Here is a 21381-nt window from a genome sequence, read left to right as displayed (position 1 = left end):
GAGCATTTCTATATACCAGACCCTATGTGTTAGGTAGTGGAGAATCAGAATGGAATTAAACAGACATGGCCAGGGTCCTCCTGGGGTCTCTCCTGTGTGAGAAAGACAAACGTCAAACATGCCAACAGCAAGCTGAGGCTGTAGTGCAGTGGTAGAAAGCTCGCCTAGCATGCATGGGGCCCTGGGTTCAATCCCCAGCACCGGGGGAAAAATGGTAGCACTCAAATCTCTAATCCCTATGTTACTTATAGGGATAATACAGAAAAGCAGAGAGAGGAACTCCCTGAGACCATGACAAGAGAGTAGGCAGAACTTTCTAGACAGAGCCCTAGCCATACTGTGAACTCTCTGAGTGAGGAAAGAGCTTGGAGGGTCGGCAGAAGGGAAGGGAGGGGAAACCTGAGTGTGCGGGGTGCGGGGTGCGGGGTGCGGGGTGTGGGCACAAGTGGCCTGGACCCCCGGGTGCAGAGCTACTATTGGGTGCTCTCAGCAGAGCCATGGGGGAAGTGACATTTGCAGAATCCTGCTGGCTGCCAAGGGGAGGCTGCCTGGAAGGGTGCAGGTGGCATGAGCCAGGAAGATGGATTAGCTGGGGGCCGGAGGAGGTTCATCCGGAGAGAAGAGACGCTGCCAGCTGAGCTGGCTGGGCCGGGAGGAGGCTGCAGACGGGGGCCGTGGGCAGGTCCAAAATGCACCATGGACGTGAATCCATGGGGAGGCTGGCCGCGGCGGGGGGGTGGGGGTGTCTCCCAGGCCTGTGCTGGAGTGATGGGCGGTGCCTTACGGAGATGGAGCAGCTGGAGACAGAGAAGGTTTGAAAGGGGAAAATTGGCTCCATTTAAAAGGGGAAAATTGGCTCCACGGTACCTGCAGCCCTGGCGCTCATGTCGTATCCTCAGTTCTCCTTCTAAGACGGGCGTTCTGTGTAGGTCAGGGGGGTCACCGCCGACTGGTGAACAGCCACGGCAAAGGGCCTCACGAGGGATGGCTTCAAACGATCACCCAACTTGATTTTCTTATCGTTAAGAGGCCAAAAGTCTGAAGTCAAGTTGTAGACAGAGCAGGCCCCCCGAGCTCTGGGGGAGAATTCGTCCAGCCTCTCCCTGCTCCCTGGCCGGGAGATGTGCTGCCCTGCCTTTGCCTCTGTCTCACCTCTGCGTCCCCTCCCTCCTCTTCCCTGGACCACAGGCCTCCCCTAACTCAGAATGATCTCATCTCAAAATCCTCAAAATCACAAACTCCATCACGTCTGCGAAGATCTTTTTTTTTTTCTTTTCTCCAAACTAAGGTCACATTGACATGACAGGTTCTGGGGTTGAGATACCAACATATATTTGTGACCCATCAAATGAGAAAATGAGCACGGGGCCCATCTCCTTCCTAGTCACTTAGCAGAGAGAAAGAGACCGGCCAGACACGCGTGAGCGAGCTCTCCATGGTCTCACAGGCCCGATGAAGGACAACGCACACCTCACATGCTTCCCGAAAGAGAACCCTTGGCTTGTCGAGCAGCCTTTTCTGAGACCTACTGAGTTTCTCTAAGGTGGACATTTATAAATGTGTCCAGAGCTCAGTGTCTCAGGTAGGACTGGCTCATGGTCAACAAACAGGAGGGGACTTGAGTCCAAAGAAGATTTTCTCCACTCCTTAGGTGAGTGTGGAGGGGCTTCGAGGGTGGAGGCGCCTCATGCCTCTTCCTGCCCAAAGCTTCCATCTCCCAGCCAAGGCGGCACAGCAATGATGATTCCCAACAACATCTAGGAAGACGCAGAGCCACAGAAATGCCACCTGAGTGCAGTGGTCAAGGTCCCTGTAGCCTCCCTCGCGCCTCTGCCAGGGACAGACATCCCTCCGTCTTCCTCAGTTCCTGTGCAGCTTCCTCCCAACGCCAACCTGCACTGAAGCCTCCTTCCGTCCCGAAGCCGCTCATGCCGGAAATGAACGCTGCTAAGGCGTGGCAGTGACCCACGGGCCCGCTCTCGGACAGAGACTCCAGAGAGAGGGGCTTCTGCGGGGTTCCTGTCTGCTTGTCCAAGTTATGTTTAGATTCAGGAGGAAGACTTCTCTCTGCCTGAGACTTCCCTCACCAGGGTCCTACCTTCCAGAGCCCCTCCTCCCCCCTCCCCAACTCCTCCTTCTACACGAAGCATCCCAGACCAGCCGGGGCCAGGCCCTGAGTGAGGCAGACCACGTCCCAGGACAAGCAGGAAGGCAGGTGAGGTCATGGTCTAGGGGCCGCAGCTCTGCTTCCAGGGCTGTTGCAGCTGGAACTGGGGCATCACGGGTAAGACCGAGGCGCTCTTCTTGGTGGCTGAGTTTCTTGGTACTCAGACCTGCGACAGGCCCCTTTCACTGTGCCAACCTCAGCCTTAAAGTGCCCTGTCTCCCCCTAGCCCAGGCCCTCGGGCAGGGAGTGAGCCACAGCCCGGCCATTCAGCCTGGGCGTCCTCCTCTCGTCTCATTGGGTGGACACTAACACTGTCCTCTTAGCTCCTCGGGTTTCTGGGGCCTCTCTCCTCATCTCCCAGCAGCTCCCCTAAAAGCCTCTTTAGTCCACACTCCACTTGACACACAGTCCCAAGGCAGCTGCGTTTAAAGACACCACTATGCATTATGGATAAAGGGCAGGTCGCCGCCCTCCCCTGCTGGCCAGCTCAGGCTACACTGGCTCCGAGCGCCCATCAGCTGGTGGCAGGCCTGTGCCCTGCCCTGGGGCCCCTTGGCAGGCCCGGGAAATGAGCACTAGGGCTCCTGGCTGAGCCAGGGAAAGGCGCTGCTGGGATCCCCCTACGGATTGATGAACGTCGACAACCCGCTTTCCTCCATCTGTTAGCCGCAACCGCGAAGACGAAGACGCTCCAAACTCCGCAGGCTGGGGGTTCGTGCTTTTCTTTCCTTTTCCTTTTTGCCTTTTTTCAAATATTTATGGAGAGACTTCCCATGTATCCTGGCACGTCTTCCCCACCGTGGGTGTCAGCTGGGAGGGCGCAGACAACAAACTCCAGAAGGTATTTTTCCCAAAGCAGCATCTGGCTCAGTTGGCAAGTGCAGCGGGCCCTTTGCTGGGAATTGGCCGGAGTGGAGTGGGGAGGAGCCGCGGGCTGGCAGCACTGCCCACACCCCCAGGCTCTGCCATGCCCCAGAGGACGGAGGATGGCTGGATGTCCCAAGAGAGCAGAGTATGGTTGTCACCCGACATCCCACAGCCCCAAGGGCCTGCACGAGCCAGGACACAAGACCCTCGTGAGCACCCCACCTGCCTCTGGCTGCCTTTGAACCCTCTGGTCCAGTGACAGAACTGCCAAGTAACCCACCTGGGTGGTGCCCGGTTCCCCAAGGCCCACTCCAAATCTTTTTTGGGTGACAATTTGCAATGAGGAAGATTGGTAAAGAACGTGCTGATTCAGACCCTGAGACCCCAAGCTCACCCATCCCAGGGGGCTTCGGGATACAGGCTGGAGCCATCCCTGATTTTCCTGGGTGGTCATTCCACAGGAAGAGAAATGGCAGGATGGCATGAGCCATACCGGGGACAGGGGAGCCAGCTGGAAAGCAGAGCTAGCTTCGCAGAATGCCCCAGCTCACCTCAGCCAAACAGCCACCTCCATGTTCATTCGGAGGTACACCTGCCAAGCTGACACAAGGAGCCCCAGTCCCCAGTCCCTGCTAGCTACCCAGACCCCTGAGCCAGGCCGTATCTGCCGCTGAAGAATTCAGTTGAAAACTCACACGCTTTCCAAGAAAACTTGGGTCCAAAGGCCTCATGGCCTCGTGCCTGGTTTTTGCTTGAGCTGCCCATTAGGAATCATTTGGAAGTTTTAGGGAACCTAGACCCTGTTCTGGGTGGTCAGAACATCTAGGAGTGGAGCATATATATCTAAATTCTCCCAAGTCATCATCAAAGGCAAGCGGGGTTGGGAACTATTGAATGATAGACTTTGTTCCTTGGACACAGACAGCCCTACACTGGAATCCTAGCTCTTTTATTCGCTAGGTGTGACCTGGAATGTGTTCCTCACCCTCTGAAGCCTAGGCGGCATCATCTATAAAGTGGGGCTAACAAGCTCTTTCTTATTATATGGCACCTGGCACATGTAACTGTTCAACAAATCCATCCTATTCCAACGCAACCTCATCTTCTGGGACAAGAGATGCTAGGCAGGCAGCAGAGCAAAGGGTGCTGGGAACAGTCACACCTGGTTTTCAGAGACACAACAGAACTGGTCCCGCAGACCCGTTGGCTTCCTGCTGCAAATCTGCCATAGGGCTTCACGATTGCTGTGCAGAGGCTGCCGGAGGGCAATGTGGACCTTGAGCCAGGTGACAACACTCCCTACAGCTGCAGCGCCAATCAAAGAATGTTTCTCCTGGAATTTTAAAGGCTCTAGAGCATCTAAAATATCGATTCTAGGAAGCCAATTTGTTTCCCATACCATTTAGCTGGAAACATGCTGTTATGGCAAGAGAGGGGACCCAGAGGCAAGTGTCTGAGAATTTGCTTTGCCTGGTGTTGCCTTGGGTCAGGCTGGGATGGGGAAGACCCTGAGATGCACAGCGATCAGCTCAGGGTCACCTGAGAGTCACCTGAGAAGACCCCAAGGCCTTGGGTGCGTGGCTAACTCATGCAATAAACATGATGTCTTATGTCATGTTATGTGCATCTACTGGTGACATCCCAGATGCCAGACCACTGAGCCTGGGCACCCATGTGCTGGACCTTGTGCTAGATACTTCATACATCATCCCCTTCAAATCTCCTGATAGCTTTATAAGGACAGATGCCTCTATGCCATTTCATAGCTGGGGACCATAGGACTCAGAGAGTTGAGTAATACTGCCGCTCTTCTCAAATGCCATTATGATAGAATGTCCCCAGCAGCACCCATGTACTGCTGTCTGGGGGTCATATCACTGAATCATGAAGGTTCCAATCTCACCCGTGGATGAATCCATTGTATTGGATTCACTGGGTGGTAGCCTCGGCAGATGCAGTATGACTGGAGGAGGGAGATTGCTGGGGTTGTGGCCCTGGGGGCTATACATATGTCTATGGGTCCCCTTCACTGGCCCTTTCTGTTTCTAGCCTCTGTGATGTGAGCGCAGAGCCCCCGTGCTCATCCTGCACCAAGCCCTGAACTCTGTAGACCTCACCCAGCCTAACATGAACTGAACCCTCTGAAATCTCCAGAACTGTGAGCAAACAAATCCTCCTTCTTCTAAGTTGTTGTCAGTCGGTATTCGGGGTCTCACCAGTGAGAATGTTAGTTGAACCACATAGCATGCACTGTCACAGCTCTCTGGATGGGAAAAGGATTTGAAGAGAGTTTTGACAACTGATGGAAATGATTTTGATGATGTATTTGTCACCATATTAGGTTCCCAGAGAGCAATATGGACCATCAGAGAGAGACCCACTGGGAGGCCAACATTTCTGGATGGGATAAATTAATGGGCTTCTGTTACAAATAGCTCTTGAGTCTCATGAAGCTGGTGGTAGTTGGTAAGGATACCAAGATGAGGATACCTGATTGTTAGGGAATGTTAGCAAACAAAGTAATAAATGCTACTATTTAGTTAGTATATACTTAAATAAAATGATAAGCATGGCTTCTAGTTCCGGGCTGCTCAAAGTCATGCAACCCTTAGCAAGTGATTTGCTTTCTGCATGCCATCTTTACTTCTTTGGCAAAATGAAACTAATAATAGTACCTGTCTCAAGGATTTTGAAATCAAACAATGTGTGGCAAAGCATTTGGCATAGAGGCTGGGACATAGGAAGTGCTCCTTGAACACCAACTATTGAGACTTCTGTGTCAGAGCTTTCCCTTGGCCTCTTTATTCTGTGCGACAACCCACGGCAGGGGCTTGGTTTCCCATCTTACCAGAGCCCAGAGAGATTCAATCACTAGTCCAAAGCCACAGAGCTGCAGCTCACAATGCAGGACTGGAAACCCAGGTTAGCCTGAGTCCTGTGACCTTCCTTGTCCATTTCCTCGAAAGGTCTTGGAGAGAAAAGCAGGAAGACCTGGAGTTCTTCAGTGACTGAATGAGCAGGAATAGTCCACAGAGTGCAAATATTCAATTAATAACCAGTGATTCCGAAAGATGCCTGCATCCTGGTGATTCTATGGGCAAGCACAGCTCCGAGAGGCCCGAGAGCAACCCACCTGCTGCCCCTGGGAAGGCAGCATCTGCTAGCCAAGCTGGGGAGAGGCGGGGGATGAAAGGAAGGTGTGGTTCAGAAGGCGCAGGCACTGGACCTTCCCAAAACCAAACCTTTCATCTGGCGGCCCGGCACTTAACAAAGTTGCATATGACACACTTGCCCTTTCTTCCAGCTCCTGCGCAAGGCTGTTATATTTTAGGAATTAAAAAGCTGCGCCTGGTGAAAGCACAAATGGCCCGTGTTAGCTAAGAATGTGCCTTCGCTGGCCACCTTCCCCGCCCCCGCCCGCACCCCCACTTTCAAAGGTTTCGGCCTCCCAGAGCTGATCACGTCTTCCTTGAATTCCTGTCAAGCTTTGAGAGTCAGCGCAGCTTCAGAGGCTAGCTGAGGACAAAGGAACCCCTTGGCTGTTTGTCCTGTAGAGAGTGTTTTGAAAAGGATGTTCTCAGAATAACCAGCTAACTCTCAAGCGTGCTGGGCCGGAAGCTTTGGGCAAGCCAGGCTGTTAATATCAGTATCTCATCAACGGAGCAGGTTTCAGACTGGCTTCTAGCAGGGAGCTCGCCCAGCCCAGCCACCTGGGGTTTAAGTCCCCGACGGGATCTGCTTTGAAAACTCACAGGTCTTGAATAAGCCCACGCGGACTTCACCTACCGTCAGGTTTTTGTTTTGTTTTGTTTTGTTTGCTATTTAACACTGACAGCAGGGCACTGGGTTTTCCTCCAAAGGACAATGCGTGGAAAGTACCCAAGAGACGGCAGCAGGTGCGGCCAAGAGCTGACTCAGAAGAGCGCTGGACACCTGGGTGAGGGGCTGGTCCTCTGCCTTCTGCTCGGAACCAGAAGCACCAGGCAGGAGCTGGGGTAGGAGCCAGGAGGGCGGGGAGGAGGTGAGTTCCTAAGACCAGTGGCTTTTCCCACTTGAAGTTAGCCCAGCTCAGCCCCACTGCCTGCTCAGGAAAGAAATGAGCAGTCTGTGCCACCCCACCCGGCTTGCAAGAGGCAGCCTCTCCCCACCTCTCCACCGCCCTGAGACCTTGATAGGCACTCGAACTGTCTTTCACCTGGGGAGCAGGCTGCATCATAGCTTTCGGCAGAGCCTGGCTGTGCTCCAGGCAGGGCTGAGTTCCAATCCCAGCCCTGGGGTCACTATTAAGCTGCAAGTTCAGCATTGACAAAATGTGGGGCAAGGTGTCCGCCGGCTAGGACTGGGTCATGATGAACTGGAATGAGGCCACCGAATGGCCAACACCAAACGCTGCCTGTCTTCCCTCTGCACTTCTGGGGGCTGCTCCTGGTGTGGCTGGGGACCTACCGCCATATTTTTGTGGCGGAGCTGCAAAAGAAGGCTGTGTATCCAGCTCCAATGGTCTATCAGTGATAAGCAAATGAAATGGAATAAACTTGAATACATAAAGCCAAATAGCATTTTTCTGATCTGTGCTCTCCCTCAAAGGAACCTACTAAAATAGTGAAGGAGGGGGAGAAAAGTCATTCTTTTCGATATGCATAATCTGATGGAGAGGAGCTTTCAGTACCAGGATCTCAGGGTATTCTTCTTGGATTCGGAGCAGCCTGGATGGCTTGCAGATAAGCCTCCCCTCTGAGCCAAGCCCTGGAACCTTTGGAGACTCATCCCCAGCCCTGGGCTATAGAAACCCAAAATCACTTTCTGTCTATTCACCCGAGATATCGCCCAGCTCCCCAAATCCCCCCTGGCTAAGCCTCCTGAAATCACCGGAACCATCTGCTTTGGGCATAGAAATGAGATATGACAAAAAGTTGCCATGCAAAGGTCATTATTTCTGGAGGACAAAGGGAGAAAACAAAAGCTTTAATAAAGGCTTTTGGAGCTGCAGACTGCAGGGGCTGCGCCCCCCTGGCTGGCGGCAGGCCCCTCCCTTCCCTCACCCCGCCAGATGCAGCAGTTCAGCTCCACAGCTCTGACGTGCATGTTATGCGGCGTGAGCAGCCTAATACTGTATTCTCTCCCTCAGCCGCGGCCGCCCAATTCACCCTGGAAGGTTCTGAGCTCATTATGGCTCCATCTTCAAAGCCTAAGTGAAACAAAGAACTTAGGTAATGACCCAAACGCTCCAGTGTTGGGGAAGAAGCCACCTTGGGGGAGGGGAGATGGCTTTGGAGGACTGGTCCAAACGACTGTCAAACGTCCCACCTTCTCAGAGCAGTAATACTAGGTGTGAGAATAGGTTTCCTCCCCGCCGTATGGTTTATACTGGGTGCCTCTCTTGGGGAGATGACAAGTGTCCAGTCTCTCTGGAAAGAGACCAGTCCAGAACCTCCTCCTAAACCAGGGGAGGATGCAGCTCTCCTCTCCCCCCCCCCCCCCCCCGCCACTCTCTCTCATCTTGAATTATCTCAGGGAATGCTGAAAATTCCAGGGTCCTCTGGCAGCGGTGAAATTCTGTCATTTAGTTTTCTAATCCAGCTGAGCAGAAATTTCCAGATTTAAATTGTGCTCGCTCAGGCATGATGAACGGTCTCCGACAGTCTTGAGTTTGCTCCAGCTCCCTGTGCCGCCGGTCAGGTCCTTATTTGACTCCGCAGTCTACACCCTCGCGACCTCAGGATGGACCATGGCTTCCAGTGGGTGTCCGAGAAAGCGAGGGGAAACTGCCACGCCCCTGCTGGGGTGTCCCCACATTAACAGGTAATCATTACAGCCCAGGAAATATTGCAGACTGTTGAATTGTCCTTAAAACATTCTGGCCTCAAAGTCACCCACACCTAAGCCAGGTCCTGACCCTGCCACCTTCCAGAAGCAAGACCTCAAGCAAGTCACTCGACTTCTCTGTGCTCTGGGTTTCCCAGATGTTGTAAGGGGGTAGTCAGTGGGAACGCACAGAGAATGTAGCATACCTCCCAGTCTCCCCAAAAGAAATCCACCTGCCCCAGCATTTACTGTCCAACCCACAGACGGCCGCCAGGTGCAGGGTACAAGGGACCAGGCTGCCTTTTGTGATCCTCAAAGCAACTCTGAAAAGTGGACGGATGGGAGCAGTGTCTTCCCTCCGCGTGGGCCTGGCTTACCAAGCTCACCCTGCTGATCCAGCAGGATCCAGCTGGAGACGGCGATGCTCTGGGCTCCTGGTTCGGGCTTCCTCTTCGAGCAGACAGTGAAAGCTGGTGGAACACAACTCTGATGAATGAAAGGTGGAGCTCCATCTCTGGAGGCTTTGACACGAGACTCACCGGCGTGGGTGAGGGTCCCAACAGCCATGGTTCATCTTCGTAGAGAACAGGAGATTGAAGGAAGCAACTCCTCCCCACCCCCAAAGAGCAGATAGCTTTATGTCCCCTTCATTTGTGTCTCCCAAAGTCCCCAAGAAGGCTGCAAGCAGGATGGGGTGGAGGGGATGTTCCCCTATAACCCAGCAGCTGACTTGGGATGTCAGCTTTCACACCAGGCTTCCTGAGCCTAGGTCACCGAGGGGCCTCGGGCTGCAGGGGTGGCAGGGACTGTGTACACGGCTACTCTGAGTTCCCCATGCGCTGGAGGCAGCTCCAGCCCTTACATACGGAGCAAGTGGTGGGGCACCTGGTTTAATCATGTCGGGCTTCTGTTTAAGATCTAATTTGAAACAAGGATTTGCTCCTGAAAGAGAAAAGCTTGTGATTCACCTTGCTCGGAGCTTCTGAGCCCAGAACCTTGATTATCTTTGAGGACATTAGAAGTAGAGGTGAGTGCCTTGTTCTGAGCCACAGAACCTTCTAGTCTGCTCACACACAGAGAGAGCACCTGCTGTGTGCAGAAGCCCAGCTGGCAACATAATAAAAAGTAAAAGAGGGGTGACCCTTGTCCTTTGAAACTTTGAAAGGCAGAATAAACATCCCAAAGGCAAGAGAAGGGGCCGACAAATACTAATACAGCCACTCTGGTTTGGGGGCTATATTACTTGATAATGTTTGCACCTTTTACTTACATTCCCCCTCCTAATTTTTCAAGGGGGCAAGAAACACTTCTTACCCAGCAAACATTTGTAAAGTACCTTATATACCGGACAAGGGAAAAGCCCACAGTCTCTTGGGAGCCAGAACAGTGGTTCCGGCCCCGGGTAATTGATTGTCTCTGGGGAGTCGCTAAGAAGGCCTCACAATGTTAAGCTTCATCTTGGCAAAAAGAACATCCGATTTCCTAGGGTCCAGAGCAGCGTCTCACAGGACACCTCTCGAGGGTGCCCACAGCACCGGCAGATGTGCTGTGAAGAAACGCCCCTGTTCTCTGAGGCCTTAGGGAGGGAAGAGTTTGGAGCCGGTGTCGAAGGAGGAGCCTGGGCGGCTGTGGGGGGGAGAAGCCGGCGGGTCCAGGTTGGGATCACGCCAGCAGCAGAGGCAATTAAGTGCAGCCAGCAGGGCTGGAGGCGAGGCTGCCAATAAAGAGGAGGTGAGGGAAAGCCGGTTAAGCTCGAGTAGAGCCGAAGGCAGGAAAAATCAAGGTATTAAGAAAGAGCTGGGGAGGAAGGGCGAAACAGCTGGGGACTGGGATGCGGGTGTCCAGCACAGCCGGGTGTCCTGGCCTCCAGAAACGTGCATACAGCGGAGCCCACCTCCAACCCCACTTACAGGGTCTGCTCCCCTCCCCAGCCCCTGCCAGGAGGTCCGGAGGAACTGGCGGGCGCGGAAGTAGCTTGGGTTGGGGAAGGAAGGTGGCCCGTAAGTAAGGTACCTCCCAGCTGTGACCACATCTGGAGCGTCCGGAAATCTGACACGAACACACCCCCGTGGCCAGGTAGAGACACAGGCACCCGGGCAAAGCGGGGGCTGGGGGTCATTGCTAAGACATCCACCACACTCCACGCACTGCAGGAGCCCGGGGGGCATGGGGGGGGGGCCTGGGTGTCCCGGGCGGAGTACTAGAGGTGTCTGGCGGCGCAGCCTCGCTTGCGTCCTCCTGGGAAACCCCTCCCTCGGCTTCCTGCGCTCTGATAATGTGAATGAACCCTGGAGAGGCGGCGCGCGAGCGCGGGGCGGGGAGAGGGGCCGGGAGGGGGGCGCAGGGGAGGGAAGCCGCGGCTGCGGAGACGCGCCGAGGGACCGGGGCGGAGGGCGGGCCGAGAGGGAGGAGCCCGGCGCCGCCAGCCCGGAGTTGGAGCCCGGCGGCCGGAGCGCAGGCACGGCCGGGGCGCGGGGTCGGAGCGCGCAGCGCGGCGCCGCCCCCCGGCCTCGGCCCCAGCCCGGGCGCCCCCGGGGGAAGGCGCGGAGGGAGGCGGGCGGGCGGCGGACTATGAGGCGCCCACCATGGTGCGATGCGACCGCGGGCTGCAGATGCTGCTGACCACGGCCGGAGCCTTCGCCGCCTTCTCGCTCATGGCCATCGCCATCGGCACCGACTACTGGCTCTACTCCAGCGCGCACATCTGCAACGGCACCAACCTGACCATGGACGACGGGCCCCCGCCCCGCCGCGCCCGCGGCGACCTCACCCACTCGGGGCTGTGGCGGGTGTGCTGCATCGAAGGTACGGACCCCCCCCCCCACCGCGCACACCGCGCGGCCCCCAGGGCGGGCGCGGCGCCGGCTCCCCCGAGACACAAAGGAGCCCGGGAGGGCGGGCGGGGGGCCGGGGGCCGGGGACGCCCCGACACGCCCGGCGCACAAACTCTGCACCCGCGCGCACACCCCCTCGCCCGCAGACACAATGAGGCCGAAACTCGCACGCGCGCGCGCGCCTCCCGGGACCCGAGCGCCCCCCGGGCCCGCGCCCGCGCCCCCGGGGAGGTGGAGGCTGGCGTGGGGGCGGGGGGAGCGGGCGCGGGAGGAGGGGGAGGGGTTGCTTGGCAACCGGTGTCTGTGCGATTGCTATGGGAACTGGCCATCCTGGGGCGGGGCCGGCCGGGGGCGGGGGCGGGGAGCGCGGGGCCGCGGGGCGCTCGATCCCGGTCCCCGCCGAGAGATGGGGCGGGGCACAGGCCGGACGCCGGGCGGGTCTCCGGACCCCGCCCGACGCCCTTCTCCCCTTCCGCCCCTCCCTGCGCGATGGGGAGGTCAGGGGAGCCACACCGAGTCTCCCCCAAGGGAGGCTGCGAGCTCTGGTCCGGGGCCTCTCCGCGGGGAGGCTGCGGGAGACCCCGGTGGGCGCGAGGCTGGGGTGCGCGGGGCCGTCCGCGGGCCCCGGAGGGGCGTGGTCGCCCGGCTGGGACGCGGCGCCGCGACCCCCAGATGCGAGCTGTGGCTGAATAGCAGGTGTGGCGAGGTGGGCGCGCACCCAGGGCGAGGACCCCACCCCGCGGGACCGCGAGCGCCGCCGCCTCCAGGGGAGGGGCGGGGACACCTGGACACCGAAAGGCGCTGGGCTGCTGCGCCTGCCCAGCCGCGGAACTGGAACTAACAGGTGGCCGTGGAGGGGCCGCCTCATCCGGCCAGGTTGTGGACAGGTCTGCTGCTTGGCCTTGGCTCTCAGACTGGGGACGTGATCGGGGCGGTTGGTGGAGCGTCGCTTTGATTCTTCAAAAATCCGTGGATAGAGTTTTCTCTATTTATTTATTTATTTTGTCACCTTTCCCCGTGAGCTCACTCCGCGCCTTGGTCGTTTGGGGAGTTCTCCATCCACCTCTGTTCCCTTCTGCAGCTCCAACCCCTGCCTCTAGTTCTGCGCGTGGGGGATGAGGCGGAGGTTGGCAGGGAGCGTTTGGAGCGATGAGCGTCCTCCCCGCCGCCTTTGGAGGCATCTGAAAGGAGGCTTTGTCAAGCTGCGGCTGCTTGGTGAAGTCGGAGTTGCCCCTTTTGTCCCCTTCCAGACCATGGCGGTTCTCATCCGGAGTCCTGCCCACCCTGTCCCCCACATCCACTGTCCCCTCCGGCGACTCTGCCCCTCCCGGGCTTGCAGCTCAGTGCCAGGGCTCCGTGGAGTCTCCAGGTAACAGAACCCAGCAATCAACAGTTCAGGAAACAGCCGCACAATGGAGCCGGTGGGCCCACGATCACGCCCTCCTTTTTTCTTTTGAAAAACATCATTTTGGGGTGTGCAGTGGCTCAGATCATGAACACCTACTCCCATCTGAAGCATGTACCCACGTCACTACCTGCCACTGCACCCGAGTTAGGCGCGGAGCTGGGGCTTTGGAGCCGTGGGTCTGCTCCATAGACTCCTCTGGGTGCCATCAGCGGGGCATGCCGGTCCTGCCTCAGTCATCCATCCTGGGAAGCGCGTGGACCTGGGGCCTTCCAGTTTCCCAGCGGAAATTGGAGCTAACTCCTCCGCACCGAGCCGGGCCTGCACAGGGACTCGGTTGACTCCTTTATTAATTCCTCACCCTAATTAGGATTGATGCTGCACTTAGTATCTTGCCAGCTGCCTCGAGCCGTTTGCACGCGTTGTTCATCAAGACGGCCCCGAGCTGATCTGGGCAGCTGGCTCTGCTGGCAGAGGGAGCCATCTGGGGGACTTCACGGAAAGAACTGTGCTGCCCCTGTCATTTCCCAAAGCTCAGGGGTTCCGAGGGCCAACCCAGCCATGCAGCGAAGGTCAGGGTAACCTGCTGGGACCCCGGGCTGGGAGAGCGGGTTCCGGAGTCCTCCGTGGCTTGGATCATCACGGCTGTCCTGTAACTGGGTGGGAACTCTCAGCTTATCTTATGAGAACACATCGTAGGAGCCGACAGCTCCCAAAGCCAGGATGCCACCTCCGCGGACACCTACCAGCGAGCGGTCAGGGCTGAGAGCTAGACAGCACTTAATTAACCCGGGCTGCTCCCTGAGGGCAGGGCGGGGGGTACCTCCATTGGCTTTCCTGTGTGCCATGCATTATGTCCACCTGGTCTCCTGCAAAAGATCCCCAAAGATTACATCCTAACCAGAAGGTGGAGGGGGGGGGGAGAGGGTAGAACAAGAAGAAAAAAGAAAAAGGAGGAGAAAGGAAAGATCAAACTCTGAGCGGAAGCTAAAGAAATACTGCAGCAGGAGCTTGGGGCGCGGTGGCAGAGCTCTGATGAGTTTGCTGGCAACTCCGGGGCAGCCAGTCCAGCTCCCTGATTGTCTCCCATAAATGATTCTGCTGGACGAGGAGAGCCGGCCCTCTGCGTGCTCAAGGTGTGTCCCATCCCATCTGGCTTAGCATCATCTCCTTCCAACTCCAAAGGAGCGTACACACACACACACACACACACACACACACACACACACCTCTCCAGCACAAGTGTGAAAATAAGAGGTGCACAGCCTGTGCGTGGAGCTGCCGACAAGCTCACGACGGCCCCCAGAAGGCAAGGGTGTTGTCTTAACCCCCTTCTACGGACGGACAGGGAACCAGGTGTAGAGAGGTTCCGGGACTTGCCCAGAGGCAGCGGGGCCAGATTCGAGCCTCTGTCTCACTACAAAGCTCTTCCATGTCATGCTGCCCTTTCTCTGGGGTTTCTCTACAGCTTCTGGGTTGCCATTAAAAATAGAACCAAGGACTTGAGTGCCCAGTGGAGCCCAGCTCTGAGGTTGGGCTGGCAGCAGCATGAGGCATTTGGAAACCAGAATGTACAACCGATACACAAATTGCATAAGGCACCTCACCCTTCTTTCCTTCCCTTCTCTCTCTCTCTCTCTCTCTCTCTCTCTCTCTCTCTCGCTCTCTCTCTCTCTCTCTCTCGCTCTCTCTCTCGCTCTCTCTCTCGCTCTCTCTCTCGCTCTCTCTCTCGCTCTCTCTCGCTCTCTCGCTCTCTCTCTCGCTCTCTCTCTTGCTCTCTCTCGCTCTCTCTCGCTCTCTCTCCCGCTCTCTCTCTCTCTTGCTCTCTCTCGCTCTCTCTCCCGCTCTCTCTCTCGCGCTCTCTCGCTCTCGCTCTCTCTCTCTCGCTCTCTCTCGCTCTCTCGCTCTCGCTCTCGCTCTCTCTCGCTCTCTCTCTCGCTCTCTCTCCCGCTCTCTCTCTCTCTCTCTCGCTCTCTCTCGCTCTCTCTCTCGCTCTCTCTCGCTCTCTCGCTCTCTCTCTTGCTCTCTCTCGCTCTCTCTCGCTCTCTCTCCCGCTCTCTCTCTCTCTCGCTCTCTCTCTCGCTCTCGCTCTCGCTCTCTCGCTCTCGCTCTCTCTCTCGCGCTCTCTCTCGCTCGCTCTCGCTCTTGCTCTCGCTCTCTCTTGCTCTCTCTCTCTCTTGCTCTCTCTCTCGTCTGTTTTTGTCTGTTTCTGCCTCCCTTATTCCCCTGTATTCTGGACTGGCCTTAGTCCTTTCTCCCCACCTCCTTGAGACCCTCAACTTTTTCTTTGTGTTTTTGGTGACACCCGGCTGCAGCTGGGGACGTAGGAAAGGGGTAATCAGTCTTCTTTCCATCACAGGCGCCATTAGCCAATATTTGATCGCTCTCTAGAGCATTCTGGAATGGGCCGGGGGAAGAATCTAAGCAAACATGGAGAGTCCGCTCTGTGCTGGAACAGAAGACCAGACCCCGCGCAGACACGGGGTGGAGGGAGGAAGAGACTCGGGGCAGCAGTTTATGGCCACGTGCCAAGGCCCCCATGCCCACCTGTCACCCTGGCACTCGCGCCAGAGCTGCGGAGGTCCTTAGGGCCTGTAGGGACCAGTCACTCGTGCCACCGAGAGGAGAGCTCTGAGTCCAGCACGCATGGTCCTGGCCAGGCCGGGCCTCAGGAGCTCCTCCCCTCCCGCCGTCCCCATCCATGAAGCTGCTTCAGCACGCTCTTTCAGAGTCTTCACGAGGCATCCTTGACACCGGGGGGTGGCTCCTGTGCCGACTCTGTGCTAGGTACCAGCAGGAGGAACCTGAGAGTGCCAGTCCTTTGTCCTAGCCATGTTCAGCCTCCTCACCTGGTCAGCATCCCCACACCGTCGACTCCAGCCATGGTACAAGGAGAAAAAGGGCTCATGGCCCTGCACCGGCTGGCCTTGGAGAAGAGGGCTTCCGAAAGACTCAGTATTAAATCAGCAGGTCTTTCATGAAATCTCCAGTGTCCATCTCCCCAGACCGCCCAGAGTCTGAGGACTTCCAGGACAGTCACAGTACAGAGTTGGAAGCGACCTCAGGTCCTTGGACCCAGGGGCGCAGAGTTGACAGAAGGAAGAACAGCCTGAGCTGGGAAGTGCTGGCCAGAGAGCCGGGGGCCTCTGTCTCCTCATCTCCAAAGGGGCTGGTCTGGAACGTCCCTCCCACCTCCACACCAGCCCAGCGAGCTGCGCCCCTGACTTCGGGGGCCTGGAAGAGTCTCTGTGCTCCTCAGCTGGTCCTTCTCAGCCTCGATGGGATAGAAGTCACCTGGCTGCCGCGCCTGCCTGCATTCATTCATTCATTCATTTATTCATGCGCTTGGCACATGCGCACTGAGGCGCCGCCGGAGACGGACTGTGTTCTAATTGGCTAGCTGCAGAAATCAGAGCAGGGGCTCCTGGGAGTGGCTGGGTCGGAAAGAGTGATGGGAAACGGTGTATTTAAGCCAAAGCCAGGAGGTAAAAAGGACCTGGAGGAAGGCCTCCCAGGGGAAGGAAACGCTGGGCGTGAGAGTCCTGAGGATGGAGAAGCAGCAGGTCAGCTCAGCGGCCTGCCTCATTCACACCCAGGTGCTCCTGTTGGGGGCTGGGGCAGGGGAGTAAAGGGACCTTGCATGTGTTAAAAGATCCTTCCGCCAGGCTTCGTGGTGCACATCTGCCATCCCTGTACTTGGGAGGCTGAGACAGGAGGATCACAGGCTCAAGGCCAGCCTCAGCAACTTAGCCACCTGCTGTGTGGAGAGAGGGGAGCATCCAGGAGGCCGTAAGGAGACCCATCTGGACATTGCGGCGGGGGAGGGGGGGATTGGAGACCCGGGCCAAGGAGTGACAGCAGAGATGGAGGCACAGGGCGGGGCCTGTACAGGGGACAAGGGGTGAGGAATCATGGCTGATTGCCTGGATCTGGGCTACCTCAGCCTGCTGTGATGGTCCCACATCCAAATACTGAAGACAGCTGTCCTCTGTTGTGGGGTGTCCAGCAGCAGCCCCGGCCTATATGCACCCTATTAATGGGATGACCCGAGTCTGCTTTAGGTGTCTAGCTCTGTTCCTATATTTATTTATTCACAGTACTGGAGATTGAACCCACCGGGACTTGCCACGGAGCTGTGCCCTCAGCCCTTTATTTTGTGTTTTATTTTGAGATAGAGTCTTGCCAAGTTGCCCAGACTAGCCTCTAACTTTTGATCCTCCTGTCTCAGCCTCTGAAGTACTGAGATTACAGGCATGCACTCCCATGCCAATCTGCCTGCAGGGCTGACTGTCCTGAACAGCTCCAAAAAGTAGACAAGCTGATTCTGTCCCCAGAGTGACACCAGGTAGGGCCTGCCTAGATCTGCCCCAAGACCCTACAGTTCCCGCTCTTCACCCCCACACCGTCCCGTGGCACTCGGCAGGTGTCACCAGACACTTTGAGGAACTCCAAGATGGACATTTTTTTCCTTAACATGTCCATTTCTTCCCATGAAAACCCTTTTAAAACAAAACAAAACAGAAAAGATAGCCAGGCATAGTGGAACTTGAGACAGGAGGATCCCAGGTTTGAGGCCAGCCTCAGCAACTTAGGTCCAGTTTCAAAATACAATAGAACTGGGGGGGGGAGGTATAGTTTGGAGGTAGAATGCCCTGGGTTCAATCTCCTGTACCTCCACCCAAAAAAAAAAAAAACCTGTGAAATTTACATCACACAAGTTTACTCTGTTTAGTTCTTCCTCCAACCAATAAAGAAAGGACAAGATAAATAATAAATGAGGCATGGGACCTGGATGGATGTAAATTAAAAGTAGGAAGCCGGGCATGCTGGCGCACGCTTGTAATTCCAGTTGGGAGGCTGAGACAGGAGGATCGCGGGTTCCCGACCAGCCTCCGCTACTTAGTGAGACCCTGTTTCAAAATAAAGAATAGCGTGGACTTTGGTGGAGGGAAAAGGCCAAGTTTGGGGGTCAGATTCCTTGACTGCACATCTCAGTTTGGCCAGGATGCTGTATAGGGTTGGGCAGGTTGGCTGACCCCTCTAATTGTTGTTCCCTGGTGGAAAAGCTTCCCGCACGTGCCACAGTGCAGGGGCGCCCCCCAGTGGAGCACGTGTCAGGCCCCTCGGGTGGAAGCGGAGCTGTCCCTGGCCCCTGTGGCCCGAGGGAGGCTCCTGGGTATGAGCCGTCTGTGTCTGACGCATGGAGCCAGATGAGGGACTCAGCTGCCAGCCTCCAGCTCCGCGGTCTTTGCAGAGCAGACAGCCAGTTCTTAACAGTGCCGGTTCAGCCCCCAAGCCCTCTTCTGGTGAGTGCACGGCAGGGGACGACCTCACACTTAACCACTTGGGGCGTCAGCACCTCCACTTTCCTGGGGCCATGGTGGGGACAGGGGAACTGCCTGGACTTCTCTCGGTCCTCAAGCCAGCATCGTCCCTAAGCCAGCCCTCTCCCCCGGCTTTTCCAGTTATTAGGTGGGCGGCCTCGCAGCGAGGCGGCTTGTGAGGGTTTTGGGTCTTACCTGGAGCCCGGCTCATCTCACACGCCTGCGCCGTGCATGCATCCGCCTCCAGGGCTCAGGCAGAGAGCGAGGTCTCTATGGCTACCACATCTGGTCCTTCAGGGAAGGTGCTCAGCAAGGGCTGCTTCCTGCACCCTGCTCCGTCCCACCGCGGCCTCATCTCTGAAAGAGGAGTGGGAAGACAGGGAGGAGTTTTCTAACTCCACCCAGGTTCAGACAGCCTGGGAGAAAATCAAATGACTAAAAATGATCAGTCTCCCTATCCTCCCGCCAGAAGCTGGGGGCAGAGGCAGGCGCTGGACACTCATCCTAGTTCCCCCTCCCTCCCCATCAGTAGACCAATCACCTGGACCTGTGTGCGGGTCCAGGCTCCACCACTTGTGAGCTGTGTGTCTCCAGACAAATTACCCAACCTCTCTGAACTCCACTTCCTCTATCGTAAAATGCAGGCACCACAGAAGCAACTCCTGAGGTGGTTGTGAAATTACACGAGAAAACACACAAAATGGTCCTCCTTGTGTGGGGTACCTTGTAGATACTTGACAGGTCTCACTTTCTCCCCATCCCACGATTCCTGAACTTTGGGATTTTTCCCAGAAGAACTAAGTCACTGGAACTTTCTGCTGCAGGGCCTGGGCTGAGCTCTGAGCTTCCAGTGTCTGCAGGGAGAGCTGTAGGGTTGTCCTGTCACCTCGCTGACCCATAGCCTCTATGCGTGATTCCTTCGAACCATAAAATCAGTGGGAGAGAGCGGCCCCCCCAGGCGTGCCCTCACTCCAGGTCTGTCGTAGAAGCCAGTTGCCGAGTGCCCTGGAGCCACAGGGAAGCTTGGGGACGGGGTCTGAGTGGCACTTGTGAGGGGCATGGCCTGGCCAGGCATCCCCCAAGGCCTACAAGCTCCTCCACCTGGCAGGGGGAGGGCCCTGTGCTTAGCTTGAGCACCCGAGGTTGCAGCTGTGAACTCCTGGTGTCGGGGATGAGGGAGGGAAAAGGATGACAGGGTGCTGGGGCGTGATGAAGACCATCGACAGGGAGGCCAGGAGGTCCCTAGGCTGCCACTAGCCCTCTGGACAGTCCTTGGCTGGACCCTTAGCCTCTCAGAGCCTCCTTGGTGTGCGTCCCCAGCAGTCTGGTTGGGGGATGATACCCATCCTCCTCCACCCCATCCTTTCTCCATCCCCTTTTCCCTTCCTCTTCCCACCTCCTGCCTCCCCCTAGCCTGTCTCAGCCCTGCCTCCAGGTACCACTCAGGGGCCGGGGTGTGTGATGATGCAGTGCAGTTAGCTTTGCTCCTGCACAGGCGAGGGAGGGCAGGGCGGCTTCCCCCTCTGACACCTTTGCAGGGAAGGGCTTGCAAGTAGGAGCCTCACACCTGGAACAGGCTGCTGCCTGGTGGGGTTCACTGTAGAGGGTGATGCCCCCTTGCCTCTCCCACTCACTCCATCAGGACTGTCTTCACCCAGCAAACACCGGGGTCTGCCTGGTCCCCAGCACAGTGCCAGCCACTGCAGAGACAAAGCCAAGCCCTTCCCATGGTGCCCTCAGTCCCGGGGCTTCCCCTGCAGAGCACGCCCACCCCGGCTCTCCCTGTTTCCCCTCTTTCCCAGGCTGCCTGGTGCGCCCAGTCCAAACTCCAGCATGTCCACCAGGATGCCAGTAGTGTCCTGACCTTCCCTGGCTTTCTCCACCCACAACCACAAAGATCTTATCAAAATACCAGCTGGAGCTGGGCGTGGTGGTGCACACGCTTGTAATCCCCTTGCTTGGGAGGCGGAGACAGGAGGATTGCACAGGTTCGAAGCCAGCCTCGCTGCCTTAAGAGACCCTGTTTCCAAATAAAAATATAAAAAAATAGGTCTGGGAGTGTAGCCCGGAGGAAGAAGGGTTTCCAGGAACCCCAGTACCACCAAAACAAAAATTATATATATAATATATATGCATATATACATATATACATATATACATATACACACCTATACCAGCCGGAGCCTGGTGTGGTGGTGGACGCTTGTAATGCCAGTACTTGGGAGGCTGAGACAGGAGGATCGCAGGTTCGCGGCCAGCCTCAGCTACTTAGTGAGGCCCTCTGAAACTTCATGAGACCCTATTTCAAAATAAAAGAAAATAAAATAGAGCCAGGGGTGTAGCCCAGAGGTAGAATGCTCCTGGGTTCCATCCCTAGCACCAAGATAAATAAATAGTAAAAGTGGGCCTGGCCAGGTCATTCCCTGGCTCTTCCGTAAGACCATGCCCTGCCTATAACCTAGGCAGGTCAGTCCAATCCCAGCCCTGCCCTCTGACCTCTCTCGCCAGGAGCTTATCTGTGTAGCAAGGAGACCCAGGCGACACCTGAAAACACCTCCGTGTGGTGGTTCTTGGGAGGAGAGCTGGGGAAGCCAGAGAAACATGCGTGTGAATCCTGCTCTTTCCTGAGTCAGCTCTGGAGCCTGGGGCAAATGCCCTTACTCCTCTGAGCCTCAGTTCTCATCTGCAAAAGGGGTTATAATGATGGAGCCCCTGCCCCGCGGCTGCCCTGCCATGGAATTGTCACGAAGATCAAGTGAGATTGTGCCTGGAAAGCCCTGCTGACGGGGCCTGGCACAGGGCGTAGCTGTCACTTGGAGAACCCGCTGTGCTGAAGGGGCAGCTATTAGTTTGGCAAGGCCAGGGAGCCTGGGAGCAGCAGAAGATGATGCTGGGGACGGGAGCTGGACCGGGTCCCGGAGGGCCTGCCCTGCCAAGCTGGAGAGGTGGCTTGATCCTAAAAGCAACCGGCAGCCGCGG

The 21381-nt window shown here is 56.7% G+C and overlaps 1 protein-coding gene across 1 annotated transcript in view; it reads left to right on the top strand.

Annotated features, from left to right (window-relative positions):
- Nucleotides 1-11424: 11424 nt before the first annotated feature.
- The window catches only part of CACNG4 (calcium voltage-gated channel auxiliary subunit gamma 4), a gene marked incomplete at both ends in the record, with an annotated part of 46996 nt that continues 37039 nt past the window's right edge, over nt 11425-21381 (top strand). Inside the window, one exon of the mRNA XM_080712456.1 lies at nt 11425-11644. Coding sequence (XP_080568582.1) covers nt 11425-11644 — 220 coding nt within the window. The remainder of the gene's footprint in view (nt 11645-21381) is intronic.

Source organism: Muscardinus avellanarius, assembly GCF_963383645.1.
Source record: "Muscardinus avellanarius genome assembly, chromosome: 16".
In the NCBI taxonomy this organism is placed as follows: Eukaryota; Metazoa; Chordata; class Mammalia; order Rodentia; family Gliridae; genus Muscardinus; species Muscardinus avellanarius.
The sequence above is the reverse complement of the archived record's forward strand: the minus strand, read 5'-3'. Positions and strand labels throughout refer to the sequence as shown.